Here is a 21,039-nt window from a genome sequence, read left to right as displayed (position 1 = left end):
TGTGGCCGTTATGAGGACAAGCCAGGGGAGAGCTGTGACCTAGACCGCCTGACTCTTGACCTTTGACCTCTGACCTGAGAAACACAGAGCTGGAACCATGACATCACCTCCACCGGAGCAACGAGTGACCAGAAAAACCATCTCCCAAACATCACAGCGCGCTGTTTAAAATTCCACTTTTACACTGAATTATTAGCAAATCCTAGAAAATAACAGGCCATACTTCTTGTAGATACAGCTCCCTCTGACGCACGTCTTTTTGGCGTCCTCTCTCCAACATGAGTCAGCTGTGTTGTAAAGTGTTCAACAGCTTTGCTGAGCGCACTAAGTCATGTCAGGGTGAGCCCAAGAATGCTACTCCTCGGTCTTCCTCTAAATCGTGTTCCTGGAAGTGATCGAGAGGCCTGGACCGAGGCTGAGATAAACTTCAAACAGCCGGGGGGATATTACTGCCACTGATCACACACTCCAGGCCTGCTCGAGCACACACAAACACACACACACACACGTCACAGGCTCGCTTCGAACCCCCCGCATGTCATCCAGGTGTAAATTATATTAACCATCCACCAACACATGGAATCTATCCGTACATCGTTGGTCTTCTAAACATTCGAGCTAACCTTTTAAAGGATTAACCAGCGATATCAAAAAGGAGCCTTTTTGTTCTGAGATCCGGCTGCGATGTGAAGGAAGTGCCGTCCTACCTGTCCCCATTCGCCAGGGATCCATCGGGGAGGAGGACAGCGTCCTAAACTGCAGCGGATTCGGACCGGAGGTTTGTTGTGGCTCGGGCAGTGGGCGGGAGGGAAGGTCTTGGTCAGGTCGCTGCTCTTGCACAAGGCGATGCGGTGCTTGAAGCCTGGGCCACATTTCGGTGTGCACTGAAGAGGGAGGAGGAGGTTTAAGACGAGCATCTCGACAGCACGGTGAGCTAAAGGTACTGTCAGGAGGTAGTCTTACCTCTGACCAGTCCAGAGTGACCCACTTCGGCGGGCAGGACTGGTTGTTGCACGACTCTTGTTCTATAGGGCGGTGGGTCAGACAGTGGCTGTCCTCCAGTGTCTCTTCCTCAGCAGGGCCGATCTTCCTGATGCACAGGACCGTCCTCGTCCTTATCCCGCCGTCACATGTCTTCCCGCACTCCGACCAGTCGCCGATGAACCACCTGGAGGGGAGAAACACCAGGACGACCAAAGCTAACAGTGTTACTCTGTGTACCAGTGTGTTATACCCCCTGTGGTTATCTCATTACAAACAGGCTTTTGATAAATAGTCAGAGCGTAAAATCACATTATGGTCCCGAACATCTGAGCGACTTCATCAAGGCGGGATTACCAAAATACCCTGAATCACACCTCAATACCTTTCTGTACCTGCTGAAATATGTCCACAGCATCAAAAGCTGGAGCATCTGAACAAACGCATATTCTAATTATCTAATCAGTTCATGATTTAAATTTAAAAAAAAAACAGAAAAAGTGAATTTTAGATGAAGTTCTTTTCAAGTGAAATGAAAATATGTTTCTCTCGAAAAATATTTTCAGATTTCTCAAAGGTATTGGAAAAAAGTATTATTTTTGTACTGGTACTTAAACCTCAGGTAGCATACCTGCACTAGTACAACTGTTAAACACCACCCAACCAGACACAGGGCCACAGACCCTCAGACCCTCAGGGGCCCCGGAAAGCTCCAGGTTCACTATGTGTCAGATCGTTTGTGGTAATTTGATTAAGTGCAGACTCGTTTGGTAATAAACACAAAGAAATGTTTCACTTTCGAGCCAAGACTTAAGATGAGCTAATTGATAACAGTTCCATGTCTGTGCTCTAAATATGGAGCGGTTGCCAGAAGGCAGTTAGCTTAGCTTAGCATAAAGCTAGAAGAAGGGGGAATCAGCTCACCTGGCTAAAAAATCCACCAACCAGCGCCTCTAAAGCCCACAAACACACATTGTATCTGATTATTTTAATGTGTACTCAAATGTAAACATAACAAGTTGTGCTTTTAGAGGGAGTTTTAGTGTAGCTTTGCTATGCTAGCTAGGCTATCTAGTGTAAGACAGGCTAATCCCCTGCCAGATGTACCTCCATGAGAGTGGCATCTCAGCATTCATTAAAACATGACGGATGCACATAAACTGTTGTTACCGGACCAGGTAATCACCATGTGTGCTAAAGTGTCCAGTGCTGTGCCATGCCAGGCCATGCATGATTCAAGCCTTTGTCTACAGATTTCAGAATTAATATCATAAAACTGCCGAGACAACAGCCCTCCAAACACATCCAGCCTGTGAGATATTACATCATCTGAAGGAATGTATACAGCATTAACGACGTGTTCAAACATCTGTGTTAGCTTCGTTACTCAGGCCCATAAAATCCTGCCTATTCTAAAACAATTGTGTTTACATGGTCTCCTTTAGTCGGCCTTTCCTGAGGCTGCGGGGGGGGGGGGGGGCTTTCCTTCCTAACAGACACAAGTATCATGTGTGCACTGCACCTCGAGACACACACATGCATTGCAACAGCCGTCAAGTACTAATCAAAATAAATGAGATACCACAAGTCCGCGTCCACTGAATACAGATGTGAAAATAAATAACCCAGGACTGTCGTCTGAACGTATGAAAACAAATTACCACTTATACAGTAGATTTACGATACCGTCGGTTTTTCTGGCTGGAGCCCAGCTGAAAGACACCAACACTCACTCTCATACACAAATAATTGTCAGATAGTCTGAAACTAATTAACCCAATGCATTTAATCCCTCTTTTTCCAGACGTGATTGAAGTCGGTCTGGCCATGCCTCCAGCTAGTGTGGAGCTTACAGACATTTGGCCACCAAACACAAGTTCATATTCCACCTGTGTACGAGTATATTACCCCTGGAGGATCGCTAAAGACGCCAAAACAATCAAACACAGGTGGTCATTTTCAGGGCTCTAATTTTTGGCACGAGGCAAACGCTGAAAATAGTTAACATATGAAGTTATAAATCACTGCTATTTTATTTTATTATTTTCTTCCAAACACATTTCACAAACTAGGGCTCATTGAAGGCGAATTAATATCATGAGTCCTGTTTTTACGGAGGGTTTTTCTTTTGAAAGCATCGTCTTAAAGCTGCTACACTCAATATTTTTACATTAACGACGGCTCAAATGTTTACGCTCTCCTCAGCCCTCCAGAGCGTTTTACCACCTTTAAGCTAATTATTTTGGTTTTTACGGCTTTTGGTTCAGTCTCACTGATGTCATCAGCTGTGTTTCCAGATTCATCACGCAGATGTTTTCAGCCAAAAAACACCATGCGCCACTTGCCACAGGAGATGAAGTTAGCAACTAGCTGGCGAACGTAGCATTTAACCACTAGACAGCTGAATATTTCCCTCAGGAGTCGGTGGAGACCCAAACAGAGCTAAAAGAGAGTGAATATTGGACTTTTATTCCTCAGGTGGCCAAAAGCACAACCTCAAATGAATGTGTGAATAGACAAGTGTTTGCTAACATATTTGTGTTGTGTTTACAGCCTGTTTTTACTGCCTCGAAGTGGCCCAAAAAGATCAGTTATTGCAGGTTTAAGAAGACGGTAAATGCTCTGTATAACAGCATTTTTATATTTTATTTTAAAGCCGCTCTCTTTTCATACGCAAAAGAACTGAACTGAGCTGGACGACAGGGGGGAAAATGAAAAAAAAAACATTAATATAAAAATAATGGGAGGCAATTTTAATAATCAATTAATCATTTTGGTCATTTATCAAGCAGTGATGTCAGATACTCTCTGCTTCCAGCGTCTCAAATGTGAGGATCCCTTTTTTTTTTTTTATCGTTGTAAATTGAATATATTTGAGTTTTGGGACTGATCTTTAGACAAAGCAAACAAACTGAAGATGTGCTCTGGAAACTTGTGTTTGGCATTTTCCATCAACTTCTCACATTTCACAGACTAAACAACTGATGAGCCACTCAAAAAAAGAATGAACCGATGATGAGTCAGGGTTACGTACTCTGGAGGACACGGCTCGGTGTTGCAGTCTCTCTGGTTCTCCGGAGGTTTGCTGTCTGGGTCGCAGTAGCTGTTCTGGACCACCGAGTTGTCATCCAGCCTTTTACACACCACCTCCTGCTTCTGGGAACCTACAGGGGAAGAGAGCGATCAATAAGGCAGCACAGGGCTCAACTGATCTCCTTCAGAAACATGGAAGTGGGCCGCCGTGTCGAGCGCTGTGTTTGAGCGGAGGTGGTATCACTTTCAGCCTGTAGTAAATCCAGACATGTAAATTCCTGATTCTTTGCAGGATATCTTGGCAAATCACTTTTACAGAGCAGAGAGCTCTTTACTTTGGCTTCTAATGGAGAGAGCGAGGGCTACCGTATCAGTGTCACACCTCCCACTGTGCATGTGTGCATGTGTGTGTGTGTGTGTGTGTGAGCATGCATGTGTTTTCTGTATGTGTGTGTGTGTGTGCGCGTGCATGTGTATATGCCATACCAACTCAGAAAGGGTCTGTTTGGGCCCTCGTGGGACATATCCCACAGCAGACTTGTCTGGCAGTTGTAATGAGATATGGATGTGTGTGTGTGTGTGTGTGTGTGTGTGTGTGTGTGTGTGTGTGAGAGAAGTATAGAAAATCTACCCATCTGTGCTTGAAGTGAAATACAGTTTGGAGGAATCGTGCGGGGCATGGGGTAAAAGAGTTTCAGTTGTAAGGCTGTCAGAAGGTGTTTTTCATAGCTTTTATTACTGTCGTGATATATTAAACAACACAGCATGATTAGCTGAGCTGGCCGCACCGAACGCGCGCATGATTGAATAACATTTCCCTGATTTAAAGCGCAGCGCGGTCAGAGACACGCCGTAGACACAAATTAGATCATTTGGATCAACAATGCAAAGGCATGTTTACAGCACTGGAAGGCCATGTGTGCTTCCTCATCGAAGGAATAGATTCAAACTTCTGCTCCAGACTTGGAAATCCTTCCTCAGAAAAACCCACATGCTTATTCAGTCATGCTTTTACAAAATATTACAAACCCGTCCAGGCCACACTTGACAACTGGGAAGAAACACTATTTATTGTTAGATGAAACCCATTGCTTTTGGGCTAAAAGGTTTGGTTTAGTCATTCTTGAGGCCATGGTCAACATTTCACTGCGGTTTCAGATTTTGAATATTTGAGTTTGTAGGACGAGCGCTCTAGAGTGGCCGAATCTGTGCGCAGCGCTGGTAAACCAGAAGCTATGCAGAGCAGCTCATTCACAGAAATTACACCATATTCATTACTCTGGCTAAAATATGGAAAATATACATATTGAATTTATTAGAGGGCTGAATCTCCAGCTATAAAGTAATGATTTTGGAAAACCATCGCAAATTATGATACTGGGTTTCCACACACTGCTCTTCAGCATTTGTGTAATTATTGGTTGGGGAAGATTTACAGAATGACACACGGACACACAAGATACGAAGTACTAAATATTTGAGAAGGTTAGAAATATTCAAAAAGAATTTATACGCCCACAGCGTGTTATGGTGTTCAATACCAGAATGCTTGGAGAGCTCTTTTTCAAAAAGCAACTGGCCACCGGAGCTCAGCAGAAGGTCGACATGCAGAGGACGGCATTCGTCTCTCATAGAAAGTTCAACTTTAATAATGAAAATGTGTACAGCAGTTCTATAAATGCAGTCTTCATGAAGCATTTTACAGGCAAAAAAGACAGAAAGACGACAGTTAAACTGTGCTGCGCCTGAAATAAATGAGAAAACATTCAGTGTTTGGCTCCTGACGGTCACCTGACAGGAAATCAATGCATGAAAGAACTTTTCTAAAGCGAGCTGACGATTGTAGAGGTCGTCGTGAAAATGCGATCATGGAAGTGCAGTCAGTTCAAAGAGGTTTTCACGCTCCAGCTTGTGCCCTGTTCCTCTGCAATGTCTGACGTAACCCAACTGGACAATTAGCACAACCAACTCCTAATATTAGCATTTGCATCAACAATAATGGATGGAAACACATTAATTAGCATTTTCTTCGGCCGATTTTCTGCAAATTCTGTTAAAATTGAGGTTAAATTTGTATGGAAACTAGTTGCCAGTTGGAAAAAAACGACAACATAAATATTCAACCTTTGAGTGACGTTCAACTGGACACTCCGAGGTTCTTCACGACAGGCTTCAGAGGGAGGAAAGAGGCTTGCAGCGCTGACTTACCTCCAGAGCAGGTAGCGGAGCACTCAGACCACGGCAGGTGGTGCCAGGAGAAGCCCACCTCATTGTCACCGCTTCCAGTGCGCTGGATGGGCACATTGAACTTGTAGCGTATTCCCAGGTTCTGTTCCTGAAGGAGAACCTGCAGAGGAGGCAGGTTATCTTTATCTCTAACAGTGGCATTTATGTGGAGTTGCTTTTCTGGCCGCCTGACACATTTAAGCCCTCTTAAAGCTCCGTTTTTGGTCTCCACTCCAAATCCTTTCACATTACAAGCAGCCATTTGAACCAATGTGAATATAAAAATACTGATTACAGCAGCTTTAAATGCTGTTTCAACAGACCGGATCAGAGAGGCTCTGGTGGGTTTGCATCAGTCTGCTGGATGCAGAGGGAGTCTGAGGGAGTCAGTCTTTGCAAGCCACAAAGAAATGGCTGCTGTTCCAGCGGCCAGTTGCTCGTCTGTTCCAGTGGTGCTGTGTGGTCGGATATTCTCAGATTCATATCAAGGCAGAAACCACTTAATACGACAGTATTACGACAAGAAATGTTCAGTTGCCTCACACAGAGCAACACGCAAACATGCACAGACATAAGTGCATTCACTGTTTAACATGCACAGGAAAACTCGTACACAACGACACAGACGCTCACCAGATCCAGTGGCTCAGGGTCAGCTGGGGTGAGCGCCCCGATGTTGCATTAAGTGGACTCACATCAGCATAAAATGCACACGACAACCAAAAATGTACAACTATCAAGTTCCAGAGCGAGATGAGTTACTGAACAAGTCCGAGTTCCTGGAAGTTAAAGGCTCGTTCGTTCTCTGCGTAGACAGCGTTCAGGGACCGACACCTCCATGGCTTGGATGGACATTAAAGAAAAACTGTTTTTTGGGGGGGGTTTACAGAAAGTCAAAGCCTGTGTACATAAAAAGTTAAAAAACACAGGTTTGCTTTATTGTACCTGACACAGATTCCTGCCGGCTAACAAACAAACATGCAAACAATGCAGCTTTGGAAATATTCACAGTGTAAAAATCAGCTTAAATTATGCAGCGCATTCATCAGCCCACACAGATACATATAACGTGTTCCCTTCATATAAACGTCACTCAGTTTACTTCCAAGAAAACTCCACAGTGACTTTAAGCAGAGAAGAAGAAAGACTCACTGAGCTCAAGACTGCGCTGCATGTGAGCAGAAACTCAACACGATGCTTCCAAGAACCCTGATAAAACATTCAGCAGCTTAAATCGGGTCATCGAGAGATTCTGGGTCAATCTGGCACCGACGGTTCCCGACGAAACATTTTAGCAGAGCAGTGGCTGAGGCTCATGTGCATCGGAGTATTTAGAGCCGGCCAAAGTCACCCGAATCTGCAGCTCCCCTCGGCTGTACGAAGCAACAAAGAGTTTCGGCTCATCGTTCATCTTTACTTTACTGTTCTGCTCTCATAGCGTCGTTTTCAGAGAAAAATCCACTGTACGCGACCTGCTCAGCACCAAACAGCAGACGCAGTTAGAGACTCGCTCGAGAGCATAAAGGAGCATTTAGCAGCTAAAAGGCCAGATATTTCCCCCAGGAGATGGTAGAGACCAAAAACAGAGCTAAAACACAGAGAACATTAGACTTTCACCAGGCGGACACAACTACGCTGCTGTGACTGCTGGACTGTTTGCTAACGATGTGGCTGTATGAAAATGTTCACAGCTCCGTTGTTATTGCAGGTTTAAATTGTCTCGTGTTTTTATGTCCACGATGTTGTTAAAAAAAACGTTCCTACAGGAAAACTGTGGGGAAAAATAAATGATTTTTAAAAAAACTGTGTGATTTGACACGTTCATGTTTTTATAGTGCAGGGTGCACAATAAAATGATTTATTACCATGACAACCAGGTTTTCTGTGGTAGCTCCCAGCGCCTCCAAAGACTCTGGCTCATCCGAGGGTCTCTTGTAGTGGAAGGCCGTCCCTGCAATGTCAAACTTCCTGGGCCAGTCGATGGTCCACGCTCCGTTGATGTAATAATCATCCCCTTCAGATTTCAGAGCTGAGTAATCACAGAGAACGAGAGAAATACTTTCAGAAAGCCGAAATGAAAAGCAGGCAGGAACGGTAGCCGGGACAGCAGGTGGAGGCGATCGTCTGGCGTGACGTCACCGCCGTCGTTCATCTTCATCATCATCAGTTTCAGCCCTCCTGATGTCGCTGACAGCTTTCTATCCCGGGACAGACCGAGCAGAAACACACACACACACACACACACACTCGCCTGTTCGCGCACTGCGAGCGAAGACATTCACGTGCACCGACATGTACGTGCGTCTAATTTAGGAAGAGAAAGAAAACACGCTTCAGGTGAAAGCCTGGACGAAGCTCATGAACACCACTCTGTCTGGTTGTCAAAACAAAAGCTGGTCTCCAAGCACAACAGATCTGAAAATATCCACTTTCTCTGCGTTGAAATGGGGCCAAATTGAGGAGAAACGATCCAACCGCTCGCTGTTCTGTCTCTTTGGTTCGAGCTCTGCAGATTCCCCTCAGCAGCATTTACGCACATAGAGGAACAATAGTTAATTCCTCTTTTTTAAGATTGTTTTTTGGCATTTCTGCTTTATTATTTTTTAGATAATGACAGCTGGAGAGAGAGAGGGGAGAACATGAGAGGCAACCAGAGGCTGAAATGGAAGGACTCAGCGTTCGACCAGGTGTGTTTACTCCTCTTTAACTTATCACAAGGCCCTTCTCAATAAATTCAACTTGAGCACATTTGAAGAGCGCAGTTTACACAAGTCTTCACAAGCGTCCCAGCCTCTATTTTATATCCTCTCACTCAGTTTGTGCTTTAATAAAACACTTTTAAATATGCAAACTTTGCTTGGCCTAAATAGCAAAGACTCAAACGATGCTGCAAAAGAAAAATATTATCTTTATCGCTGGGGTCACGGATGAAATTCATAACAAAGTTACAAATTGCTTGGAAGGGAAAATCTAGTCCTTCACAATAGCCAAAATTGCACTCTTTAAACTTTGATATATAGACATCATATCCCCTGTAATCCTGGTGGACCAGGCAGCTGTCACCACGGCCCTATAAATCTGATGCAGCTCTCTGGTTCAAAGTGTAACTTAAGCCCTCCATCAACACCATCCGCTATAAATTCAACACGCTGTCACATGTCTTTCTCCTGTTAATGAAAAGACACAGAGCCGGCTTAATTGAATCCGGTTGTTTGATTGTTTTGGGTCTGACGCTGCCAGTGTCGCAAATACTTTTTGTTTAGTCTGGAACGCAGCGGATGAGTCTGGTGCCAAGATGGCCATCACATGTGTTCGGGGTTTTTTTCTACACGCTCTGTTTTATGGCTTCACATCAGGCAACGGGAGATTTAACGATGGCATCTTCTGATTTGCTCTTGACAAAAACATGAGGAAATCCCAGGAAATGTGGTTAACACAGAACTGAACAGATAATATGAAACAGCTTGATGTTGCAAATTGCCAATTCATCACGCCGCATGGATCTACAGGCTCTGCTGAGATTGATGGGTTGATATCGTAACAAACTACAGCCACGGCAGTGCCTCTGTGAGACTGACTCAGACACAGTGAGCTTCATGCTACAGCCATCATGCCAACACGCTCACAATGACAATGTTTGGAGCTTAGAATGATAACGTGCTAACAATTGCTAATTAGCACTTACAGGGGAAAGTTTCGACCAGTTTTGTATCAAAGCATTGATCAAGAGAGAAAGCTGCTTCTCCTTCCCTGTCGGGCCGATAGAGGGGCAGCTCAGGACACACCACTCGGATCAGAGTGGTGTGTCCTGAGCTTTCAGTGTTTAGCGACCAGGCCACCATTGCTCAAAACCAGACGAGCCAAAACCAAACACCACCCAACTCGCAGTGCGTCACCCACCAGCTGCAGCGTTAAAACCCCTTTAACACAATGTATAACTGTCATTGGTTTTGCAGGTCATGAACCCGACAGGATCGCCATCCTGAGCGGAACACGAATGTCTGAACCAAATCCATGGCAATCCATCCGATAACTGTCAAGCTATTTCACTTAAAACCACCAATGTCAACCTCATGTTGGTGCTAGAGGAACAGTCCTTTTATCCTTAGAGTCATTAGGATTCATCCTCTGGGAGCCATGAATATTTGTACCAAATTCCATCCCAATCAATCAAATAGTTGCTGAAGTTTTCCTGTAAAAAACGAAAATGTCAGCGCCATCAAGCTTAGTGAGCTTCGTCCTCAGGAGACCATGCAAGCTCGTACAACAATCCATTCAATAGTTGCCATCCCTAATACTACACCTTTAGCATGGCTAATGAAAATATAACTCATAAAAGTGCATGTTGGTATGATTCTATATGTGATTATTTCACCACTTACCAATATAATTCTTCGACATGGCAAGCTCTTTGATCTCGATGTGAACCGATCCTTTTGGGATCTGAACCACCTCCATGTAGCCTGGAAGACAAGGACAGGGATGGTTAAGGTGGTATTTCTCCCTCTCAGCTCCCCCAACCCCCCCGCCATATTTCATTTCTCCACAATGCTTTTTTGCAACACAAGAGGACAGAAAGCTGCAGATCATGTCAGGTCGGAGCACATATAGAATAAATTCCAAATCACCCAAAAAGGACAAAGCAGGAGGACAAAACAATCCCCTCCTCTTTTTTTCTTACAGTCACACACACATGCACACACAGTATTTTTAGATGGTTTACTGGCCATACCATAGAAGGAGAAACATGTTTTCTCTCTCTCCTGCTCTCTATAGACGGCCTCCAACTAACGCCATTGCCACGGCCCTATCTCTACGCCTGATTTCTTCACTCCGTGATGTAATTAATGGGAAAAATATTATGTTTTGATCTATATTCTGACAACACAAATGTTAAAGAGCCAAAAACATGCTCTGTCAGTGGGCGACAAAGGCAAAAAAGGCTCATTTCCATGAAAGATGATCTTCCTGGCTTCAGAGATGTGCTGGCTTATGGACAAAAGCTGCTTTGTCAAAGTCAAAGTCAAAGTCAGCTTTATTGTCAATTCTGCAGTATGTACAGGACAAACAGAGAATCGAAATTGCTTTACTCTTCAACCCTTTGTGAAGGGACATATATTAAAAAAGAGATAAATAAAAACTGTACAAACTAAATAAAAACTGTACAAACTAAGCCAAAAGGATGATGAGTTGGTTTTCTTCACAGTCATCTTCAGCAACTTTAAGTTTGTCGCATGTGGTCAACAAACCAAAACACGCCACCTCTGCCGCTCATTTCACAACGAGTGAATCAAAGAAGCCTGAAAGTTGCAGTAGAATACCTCTAATAGAAACGTGAAGCGGCTCGCCCTAAAAACAGGCTGGAGTCAGACATGTTTTACCTCCTCTGGGTAGAGACTCGTTGAAGAGTCCCTCTGTTGCCTCGCAGGTGCTGCCGTCCCCTCCACACACGCGGCATCGATCTTCTTTAGCATCGGAGCTCAGGATGTTATCACAGCCCACATGCTTTCAAGCCGACAAAGAATGACAGTGAGTGTGTTAGTTGGAGACTGGAAAGTGGATTCAGGATTTAGCACCATTTTACAACCAATGAGCTTGGGGCTGGGTGCTGCAGACAGGGCGTAGACAGGGCAAGTCATAAACTATCGAGAGATAGAACGACATATCACTGGGTTTTGGTGTTTTCATGGGATTTGTAAGATAAAGAATAATGCCAGACTGATCATTTAACACAGCTACGCTGATACCCAGCAGCTGTAATTGCTAATAACTTGGAAGGATTTTTACATGTAAAACATATGAGATGCTATAAAACATAATGGACTCTGAGTGCATTAACTAGCCAATGTAACACACAATAATGTGTTGGCTTCAAATGAATTTTAACATGAAGGTCGTGTGGAGAACATTAAATCTTTATCTGTGCTGAATTTGTAGTGATTGCTTCATCGGTGCTTGACTGGTAATGCCTTGGAGCGTCAAAGGTGGAACAGCGGTAGTCATTGAAGGTAAGATCTGTGTTTTCATTAAGTTTTCATTGTTTCCCCCCCATAAGGACCCCCACAGCAGCAATATATGGACTCATTAAAACACTAACATTAAAATATTTGTTATATGTGTTAGGCCCACAATCTATTGTTAGGTCTTCTGCAACAGATATGCAAGGAAACAATATATTTATCATATTTGACATCAAACTTCCTCAGATTTGTTCTATAAATCTATAAATGTATTTATTTATTTATTAAAAATTTTAAATGTTGGGGTTTTGCACTGTTGGTTGAACAAATCAGGACAGGACAAACAAATGTCATTGTCTTTTTCACTTTTTTCACACATTTTATGGACCCAACAATTAAGGATTGAATCAAGGAAAAGATCTGAAGGTTAATCCACAATGAAAATAATTGTTAGTTGCAGCCTCGCGCAGTAGAGGTCATAAACTGCTGTAGAGCGGCAGACAGAAACTGTCGTCCGCTAGATAGCGAGAAGGGAGTGATTTTGGATGCAGTTCCAGTGTAAACTGTGTGATAACAGCTTTATCGACTGTGTGTTAATGCTGTGTGACAATAACTGGGAGGATTACTGTTATCACCAACACTTCCACTACTCTTTTGGATCTCCCAGTTCCTTCTACTCTATAACTATCTCTCTCTCTCTCCAGCACCTGCAAACAGCATAGCAGTTCTGAGTGTTTCTAAGAGCTTTCCAAGCAGACGCTGTTCTAGAGATTTATCACAGTGTGGCAGTGAACCCAGCGAGCCAGCCTCTGAAATGAAACGACACACTGGATTCAGACTGGAAACAAACCTGCAACGCTCCTTTGGTGGAGAATATTCCACCTCTTAGAATTCTCTTCCCATTAAAACACACACCGTGTTGTGTTTTTATATTAGAATCAGGGTAATGTTGTTGGCACGTGGGCTGCACGGTCATGCCAAACAGGAATCAAATTGTACAGTCAGGTGGAAGTCAAAGCAAATACTTAAAGCGAGCAACCAAAAAGTTATTTCAGCTGCATCTCGGAAAATACACAAAAAAAACCCTCATCTCTACACTCACACACACACACAAACTGCACAAAGATGATTTATGCTCACGAAAACAAAGACAGCACGGACTGCCAACTGCTTTCAATAAAATGTTATTTTGCCTTGTTATTAAATCAGCCTCAGCCTCAAATATATATAAAAATCATTATTCAATCAAAACAATGATTTTTGTGTTTTATTTATCACAAAACAATCCTGGTGGGGGCTGCAGAGGCCTGATAAGAGCAATGCCAGTCATTGGACCACAATCAGCCGCCATCAGCAGCTCAAAGGCCGGATTGTTCCTCGCTGGAGAATGGTGCGGTTTGTGTGCTGTTTACATGATGGCGAAGATCAAGACTAGAGCCGGGGCTGAGGAAACTCTCACTGGGTCAGTTAATGTAGAGGTGACATGTCGCTCCAGCTGTAATCTGAAACAGCATCAGTGTGTCATTTTATTATTTCAGGGCGGGAGATGCATGATTTTTTAAATTGCACCTGACAGCCGTTTTACATGCAATGCAGTCATAACACTGGATTCAATTTGGCACAGCGACACTTAATGCATCAATGTGGCATTCCATATCCTGCAAATCTGCCTGATTTCCAAACAGGATTGATCACATATTTATATCTGGAAATAATTCCTGCATTAGGACCGACGGTATGTTTTCAGTGGAGTTGAGTATCTGGCTGTAGGAGCAACAGAAAATGAGCATTTTATCCAAATCTAGAATCAAAACTGAGCATGAAAGTTCAGTCAGGACCAGCTTTGACCAGTTTGAGAAAAAAGGTCCACTTACTAGCTTTTTCCAAAGCTTTCAATCACATTTTACAGCCTTCCTCAATGGATTGAGCTTTCTCAGCATGTGAACTGACTTCACATGACGAACACACTGATGTTCAAGTCCCACTTTAGAAACCAAAAACTTCATCACTGGGTTTTTAGTGTTCATGCTAATGTTGGTAGACTGGTGAATAAATGAAAACGATGGTTTACTACAGTACAACCACATTATCCAGATTATCTAAACCACTTTATTTTGTATGCGTGATGTAAGCGTGCGCAGCCACGGTTAGCACCGAAGGGCAAAGTCAAAACAGGAAGTTGGTCAGCGGTGGAAAATGCCTTCATTCAGTTCAGTTAAAAGATTTTCACTGTGTCGTTTTCTAAGCTAAGCGGTTGCATCATCGTTCAACAGTTTTGTTCTCTCGAGACCTCAGAGAAACTGAACAAAACAGAAATTTATAACAGCATCCATATATAACAAAGCACTGCTGCCTTACCTTACACTCTCCATTGATGCAAATGTCCAGAGAGTCAGCCTGACATCGGGTGCCGTCTATGACTGCAGGAGAGCGCTCTGTGTAGAAGTTGTAGCCCTCTGCCAAGCAGTTCAGCGCGCAGGGCTTTACACCACCTGGGTTATACAGAGACACACAGACTGAGCACACTGTTATCTACAGTTCAGCCTGCACGCAGAAAGCAAACAGCGTGACCTGAAATCGAATAGAACAACTCAGAGATAAGTGATAAACAACACATAGAGACCAGCGAACACCGCTGCCGTCCCAGGACCCGCCGCCAGCTCTGGGAACTCCTCTCGACTTGTTGATAACAATAATCATGTGGAGGAAAGTCAGCAGTGCTCAGATCTGAACCCCAGCCTGACGTCACTGTAACGCTGACACCAACAGACACAGCGCCGGCTGCCAGCAGCAGTCACACTGACGCAGGTTATCTGCTGTTTTCGCATTACGGCCCCCGGCCTGGGGAACACTGCGAGTCAAAAGGTGATGGATTCGACAAAACAGACCCCGGTGATAAAAGAGATCGAACTTAAGCTCTTCCATCTCTCAAAGAAAATAAAGGCTGTGTTTACATGCCTCGAACTTTTATCACTTTTTGTGTTTTCAGTTAAGTGGATATTTTCCATGATCTGCAGACATCAAGGAAAGAACTTAGGGCCTGTACTCCTAAAAACCTAAACCCCTGCCAGGGACTGTGCAGCGGCACAACAGCGCTTCCACCCATTCTGGCTCGGCCAGATAAGTGCTGATCCAGAGGAGAACAAAGAGCGAGACCCAGTCTTTCTGGTTGAAGATGTCTGTCCAGGATGTAAAATCTCTCAGCAGATCCAGGAGAGCAGCGAGGGTCTTTGAACGCAGCACAGCCTGCAGGAATCTGAAGAATTCTCTACACAGCAGAGAGACCTTCCCGAGTGTTAACCGAGTATACAGGCCGGCCTGCAGACGGTCATTAGTGACGCAAAAGGGATGACAGGAAGATTTCACAGCTCAACACTTGAGAAATAGTAGAGACTGATGTGTGAAATATGCTGGAGCCAGTTGCATAAGCTCTGAGCAACATTAGCTGACTTACAACATAAATATTTATTGATAATTTACACATTACTAAATGTCAGCTGGTTCCACCACACAAGCTAGTTCTTACACAGAGAGATGTTACTAAATATTCACACCCACTAGCTAACAGGTGTAACTGTCGCATGGCTTACTGAACTAGCTAACTGAGAGAACTAGCTTTAGCTTGCTAGCATGTGACCTCTTTGGAGTGAAGGGTGAAATGAATAATAAATGGTTGATATAGCTGACCCGACACTGGATCAAACTGCTTTAAAAATCCTGTAAACTAGGAAAATTTAAAATTATAACTCACAAATTGACACAATCTACATCAAGTTAGGCTAATAAAGTCAGACTACATGACTAGCTAACTAGCATCAGTTAGATTAGCATAACCGAAACTTTCTCGCTGCTTATTTTTAACTGCTACTATTACTCTTACACACAAATATTTGGTTGTTGCTCATTTAGTAATGAATATTTAATGTTACAAAGAAAGACTTTGTATTTGAAAGCAGGTTTTTGACCGGGTCCTGAACTCACCCCCGGTGTAAGGCTTCCAGTTGTAGTACTTCCCACGGAAAGGCATGCTGTCAAAATCGGCGCACTGCTTCTCGCGGAAATCACGAGATCCGACCGGGCAGGCCTGCAAAAAAATACAAAAAAAAAATGCATAAAGAGTCAATGTTTTAGAATTTGTGATGTTTAAAGGATCAAACCATTGTCTTTGCACATTTATTACAAATAAAGTACGCGCTACCATTCCCTTCATTTCCATAAAATATGACTTTATAAAGCCTGGCCGTCCATAATGCTTTAATGTTTGTGATCTAGATATGATGGTGAGACTGTTGTATGTATTAAACACAAAACTTTCTTGAGTCATACAATATGTCACAGTGAACATTTAGCCTGCGTTGTTGTCGCAGGGTAAAGCAGGACAGACTTTTCCAATCAATTTGTTATTAAACTGCATTACCAAGCTATGATTATGTAGCTGACAAAAAAATATACAGAATTGATGGATTACACAACTGAAACAAGTTTTTAGAGTCTGCCAATTGATTTTCGTGCCAGACGGAAATGAATGGAAACCAATGCATTACTGGAACAGTAGGAAAAAACATCCATAAATCTAAAAATCTGCGGCATGCATTCAAAAAGTCATGATCTGACATGATTTAAAGAAGCTAAAACTTGCAAGCGCAATGGAATAACCCTTTAAGATCTTGAGTTGCAGGCTAGCATGTCGTTAACATCTGAGTGAGTGAATTACAGTATCTGCAACGACCGTATCTTTATTCCGGGAAGTTTTAATTTGCATATAGACGACATAATTATTAACAACTGGACAAAGTCTGCATAAGATGTCATATTTTATTTTCAGACACAAACAGACTCGTTTCTTGGAATTCCTAATTGAGAACATTTTGCGTTTGGAGGCTTTGCTTTGTTTTCATGTGTGGATGTTGCTCCAGTAAGAGGAGGTAAAAAGTGGAAAGAAACACTTTATTGGTGAGAAAAGGTCCTTAGAAACCCCAAAACACTTTCCCCCGGGACAAATAAAAGCTCTTAGGTCAAAGCAGTATTTCACATGCTGAAAGTGTTCCACGTTGGAGCGGGCCATAGGGAAGGCTGAGCCGCTTTCATTACCACTCAAGTGTTTTGCCAATATGGCAGCTTTAAACTTGCACATCAAACATGCAGATTGAGTCAGAAGAGACAGAATAATATTATTACAAGTGTGTGTTGAAATGACAACACAGGGCCAAATGAGACTTACATGTGCCAACACAAGTTCGAAGGAGGTGAAAACTTCCAAGAGCACGTTAAAAGGATTATTTTCATTATTGATTAACCTGTTGATTATGCTCTGAACAATCGATTAATCATTTGCCTATAAAGTGTCAGAAAATAATTAATAATCACAAAAATCACCCCAGCGCTCAAGGTGACGAATGATAACATCAGTCCAAAGCCCAAAGAGACGAGCAGCAAGTCTTCACATTTATGCAACTGGAACCAAACTATGTCGGTTGTTTCTTCTTGATAAATCATTAATAGATCATCAATATTTTCCTGTTGATTGACTCATGAGTTTATGAACTTCCTAGTATTACACGTTACTGTATGTTTATATGATAACACACGCCTGCCGCAGCACTTCCTCAGACTCCGTAGCTAAAGGGGAACTCCACTGAATTTAACGTCAAAGTCTATTAGCTGGTAACAATAATAAGCGATAGTAATGAGGAGTCCGACACAACCTGTGAGAACAGTTGGATGAGGTCTCCTGTGGCTGCTCAGGAGAAGTCTGAGAATATTCTCATGATGTCACTTCACTAATCTTGGTTTGGGCTTAGAGACGACTCATTATGCTGCGTGCTAGCAGCTTGGCTCTGAAATGATGAAATATCTCAACGACTGTTGGACGCGTTGACGTGAAATTTGGCCCAAACAGACGATGCATCCTAGTGACTTTGGCGACCGCCTGACTTTTCTTCCAGCGCCACGAGGTTGACGTTTGTTGTTACGTTCCCGCTTAGCGCCACCATCAGGGCAAAAAATCAACTTGTCCACAACTTCGGTTCATGACTGCGAAATTAATTACGTTCCCATGAGCCTCAGCTGTACTTTGTGTTTACTGGTATTTTTCAAAGGTTAGCATGCTAAGAGGCTAAACTAAGGTCAACCTGGTTACATTATGATAAACATGAGCATGTTAGCATTGTCAATATGAGTATGTTAGCTTGCTAACATTAGCATTCAGCTCAGTAACCACTCTTACTCTTGTTATTTTGTGTTTCACAGACTCTCAGTTGTATGGAAGAATAACACTAAATCACTGGAGCTTTAATCTCAACTACAACCTACATATCTGACCGTGTCCAAGCCTAATGGGCCTGAATCCAACCAGAAGGTGATTCCTTTTCCAATAGCGCTTGCATGAAGCATTATGCTAATGGAAATAGAATATAAAGTAACCTCCCACAGGACAGACGCAGTAGCAACAGGAAGGGAGGGAGGCAGCATTAACAAATAATATCTGACCACTGATCAATGTAAAAATAACCAGGATACAAACAGCAATTTATGCATGTAAGTGTGTGAGTGTTTGCCATTGTGTCTACATCTTGTGTTCACACACACACACACACTTCCCTGGACAAGGTGTGGTCGGTGTGATGAAATAGCGGTTGGGGATGTTGTTTGTTTTCCAAAGAAAACACTCAGTGCTTGCTCTCAGCTGTTATTTTTAAGACTTGCGGTTAAATGTCCACCAGGGCCCTAACTATTTCAATTTTCACCTTGTGAAAAAAAGCCCACCTAGAAATAGTTGAACAGAGGTCTCAACTCGCAGCCAGGTTAAATATTTGTTTAAAGCTTTGCTCCAGACCTCAAAAAAAAAAAAGGCTCTGTGAATTGCTTTTCATGGAATAGACTCTGAAACTGTCATCATCGTTGATTCAAGTGAAATGTCACAAACAATATATGAACTATTAAGTGACAAAGAGACGAATAAACCCGGAGTTACTGAGGGAATATCGAATCGCTGCCTGTGCATTTTTATCATCGTCTGTCCTGCTTTCCAGGACGAAACAAGTCAGGGAGCTTAAAGGCAGCGTGATGCTGCGAGCTAACACGCTCCTTTCCTAAGCAAACATGTTCAGCAGGAGAAAAACAGCAAAGAGGAGGTTCAGCAGTCGTGCAGTGACAGGCCGAATCCACCCCACGTCAGAGTGCCTGAACAGACCCGCTATCTCTACCGCATCCATCAGGAGGACAGTTCAGGCTCCAAGTCACTTGTACACTTTGGTCTGAATACTGAGCGGCAGAGTAAAACAGGGAGGCAAAGAAATGAAGAAACTCACGTCGGTGTTACAAGATCTGTAACGCTTCCTCTCCCCGAGACAGTACTTGCCTCCTCCAGACGGGCTGAGAGACACAGGAGAATTGAATGAGCGGGGGAACTGAACAGTTAGAGGACATCTTCAACACATCACATCAATAAATTACAACCACAAAACTCCCGACGGGAAATCGTCTTTGGTGAGTGCATTAGGAAAGGTTTGGTGAATGCAGGTCATGAAACAGGCCTCGAAGCGCCTGTGCCAGAAGACAAAGTGTGTTTGTGTGTGTGTGTGTGCGCGTGTGTTTGTGTGTGTGTGTGTGTGTGTGCGTTTGCCGCTTTGCTGAGCATGTGTGCCAATGATTCATTCATGAAATCCAAGCTGCTCTAAGAGCTCTTAAGTGTGACATGCCATTTAGATCTGTGAGAGAGACTGAAGTCTCTGCTGCTCGCTGCACATCTGCTACATCTGTAAAGGGTTTGTTTTTCTTCTCATATCATCTCTTTGTTCTTCTCACCTTCATCAGCCCACCTTTCCTCCATGACTATTTCCACTGCATTGCAAAAAAAAAAAAAAACAAATAAAAAAAAAAGCGAGACAGGCTCTGTAATGAATGTGTTAGAGGCTGGTCTCGCTCTGTTTTCTCTGCCTCCCTCCTCTTTGCACCGATGCCTGAGCGGCAGCGATCACCTTACACAGGTGTTCCACATTATGCCTGTGCCTTCTCCTCTTCCCCCTCTTCCCTCCTTCCCCCCTTTTTTTCCTTGCCTCTGGTTCACCCTGGCTCCTTCTCGTGTCTTCCCATGACGTGTTTGACGTAGTATCGAGCTCCCAAAACAAAGGAATGCAACGCTGGAGGAAAGACAAAGATCCCAAACGTCTTCGAGCCAGATGAAGATGCACTGGACGAGGATTTGTCTAGTGAGAGGCCTTAAAACAAACTAAACGGCCTTATAATCTACGGTTGAGAGTGAGCAGTGTCTTAACTGATTGCACATGCTACATCGGTCCATCTCAAGCAGCATGAGGCGAACTCCTGTCCAGGACAACCTTAAACAACCTTCTTCTGGTGATTATACTGCATGAAAGACTTTAGAAAAAACTTTAGAAAGAAAAAAACATCACTTCTTCTAACTTTGGGCGCGTCCACGGCACACCAAGAAGTAAAATTTTATACTTTTTCAAAAGCAGCAAGGTCATGTGACAAGAATTAACCAACATTCACTGACACCCGGAGCTGTGCGACCCGTCAGGTTCTTATCATTTCACACCAATCTCTGGAGAACTGGTAGCGTGATGATATGCTGTTTTTACATTGCTGGCACTGCTAATTGGTACAAGCAGTTTTGGTTGCTTAGTAACGAGAGACGCACCAGAAGCTCAGAAGCACATTGGATCAGTGATTAATTCGGTGATGACCTCACGCTTCACTGAAAAGCCCAATCAACACGTGATCAATCCCTTCTTTCAAATCTGCTGTTCTGTCCGTACCGCAACAGTTAACACTGAAGACTGAAGACTTCCTGACCCGTTTCAACAGGAAGTGCATC

At 43.4% G+C, this 21,039-nt stretch overlaps 1 protein-coding gene across 1 annotated transcript in view; it reads right to left on the bottom strand.

Moving 5' to 3' along the window:
- Positions 1-21,039, bottom strand: part of adamts6 (ADAM metallopeptidase with thrombospondin type 1 motif, 6) — a 56,331-nt gene that overhangs the window by 7,302 nt on the left and 27,990 nt on the right. The window contains exons 13-22 of the mRNA XM_041959974.1: positions 19,511-19,574; positions 16,182-16,284; positions 14,559-14,692; positions 11,622-11,745; positions 10,623-10,703; positions 8,106-8,269; positions 6,223-6,361; positions 4,016-4,145; positions 964-1,168; positions 708-884 (exon numbers count right to left, since the gene is read on the bottom strand). Of these exons, the coding sequence (XP_041815908.1) occupies positions 708-884; positions 964-1,168; positions 4,016-4,145; positions 6,223-6,361; positions 8,106-8,269; positions 10,623-10,703; positions 11,622-11,745; positions 14,559-14,692; positions 16,182-16,284; positions 19,511-19,574 (1,321 nt within the window). The remainder of the gene's footprint in view (positions 1-707; positions 885-963; positions 1,169-4,015; positions 4,146-6,222; positions 6,362-8,105; positions 8,270-10,622; positions 10,704-11,621; positions 11,746-14,558; positions 14,693-16,181; positions 16,285-19,510; positions 19,575-21,039) is intronic.

The sequence above is a fragment of the Chelmon rostratus genome, chromosome 19 (genome assembly GCF_017976325.1).
Source record: "Chelmon rostratus isolate fCheRos1 chromosome 19, fCheRos1.pri, whole genome shotgun sequence".
In the NCBI taxonomy this organism is placed as follows: Eukaryota; Metazoa; Chordata; class Actinopteri; order Chaetodontiformes; family Chaetodontidae; genus Chelmon; species Chelmon rostratus.
This window is presented reverse-complemented; position numbering and strand designations above follow the sequence as displayed.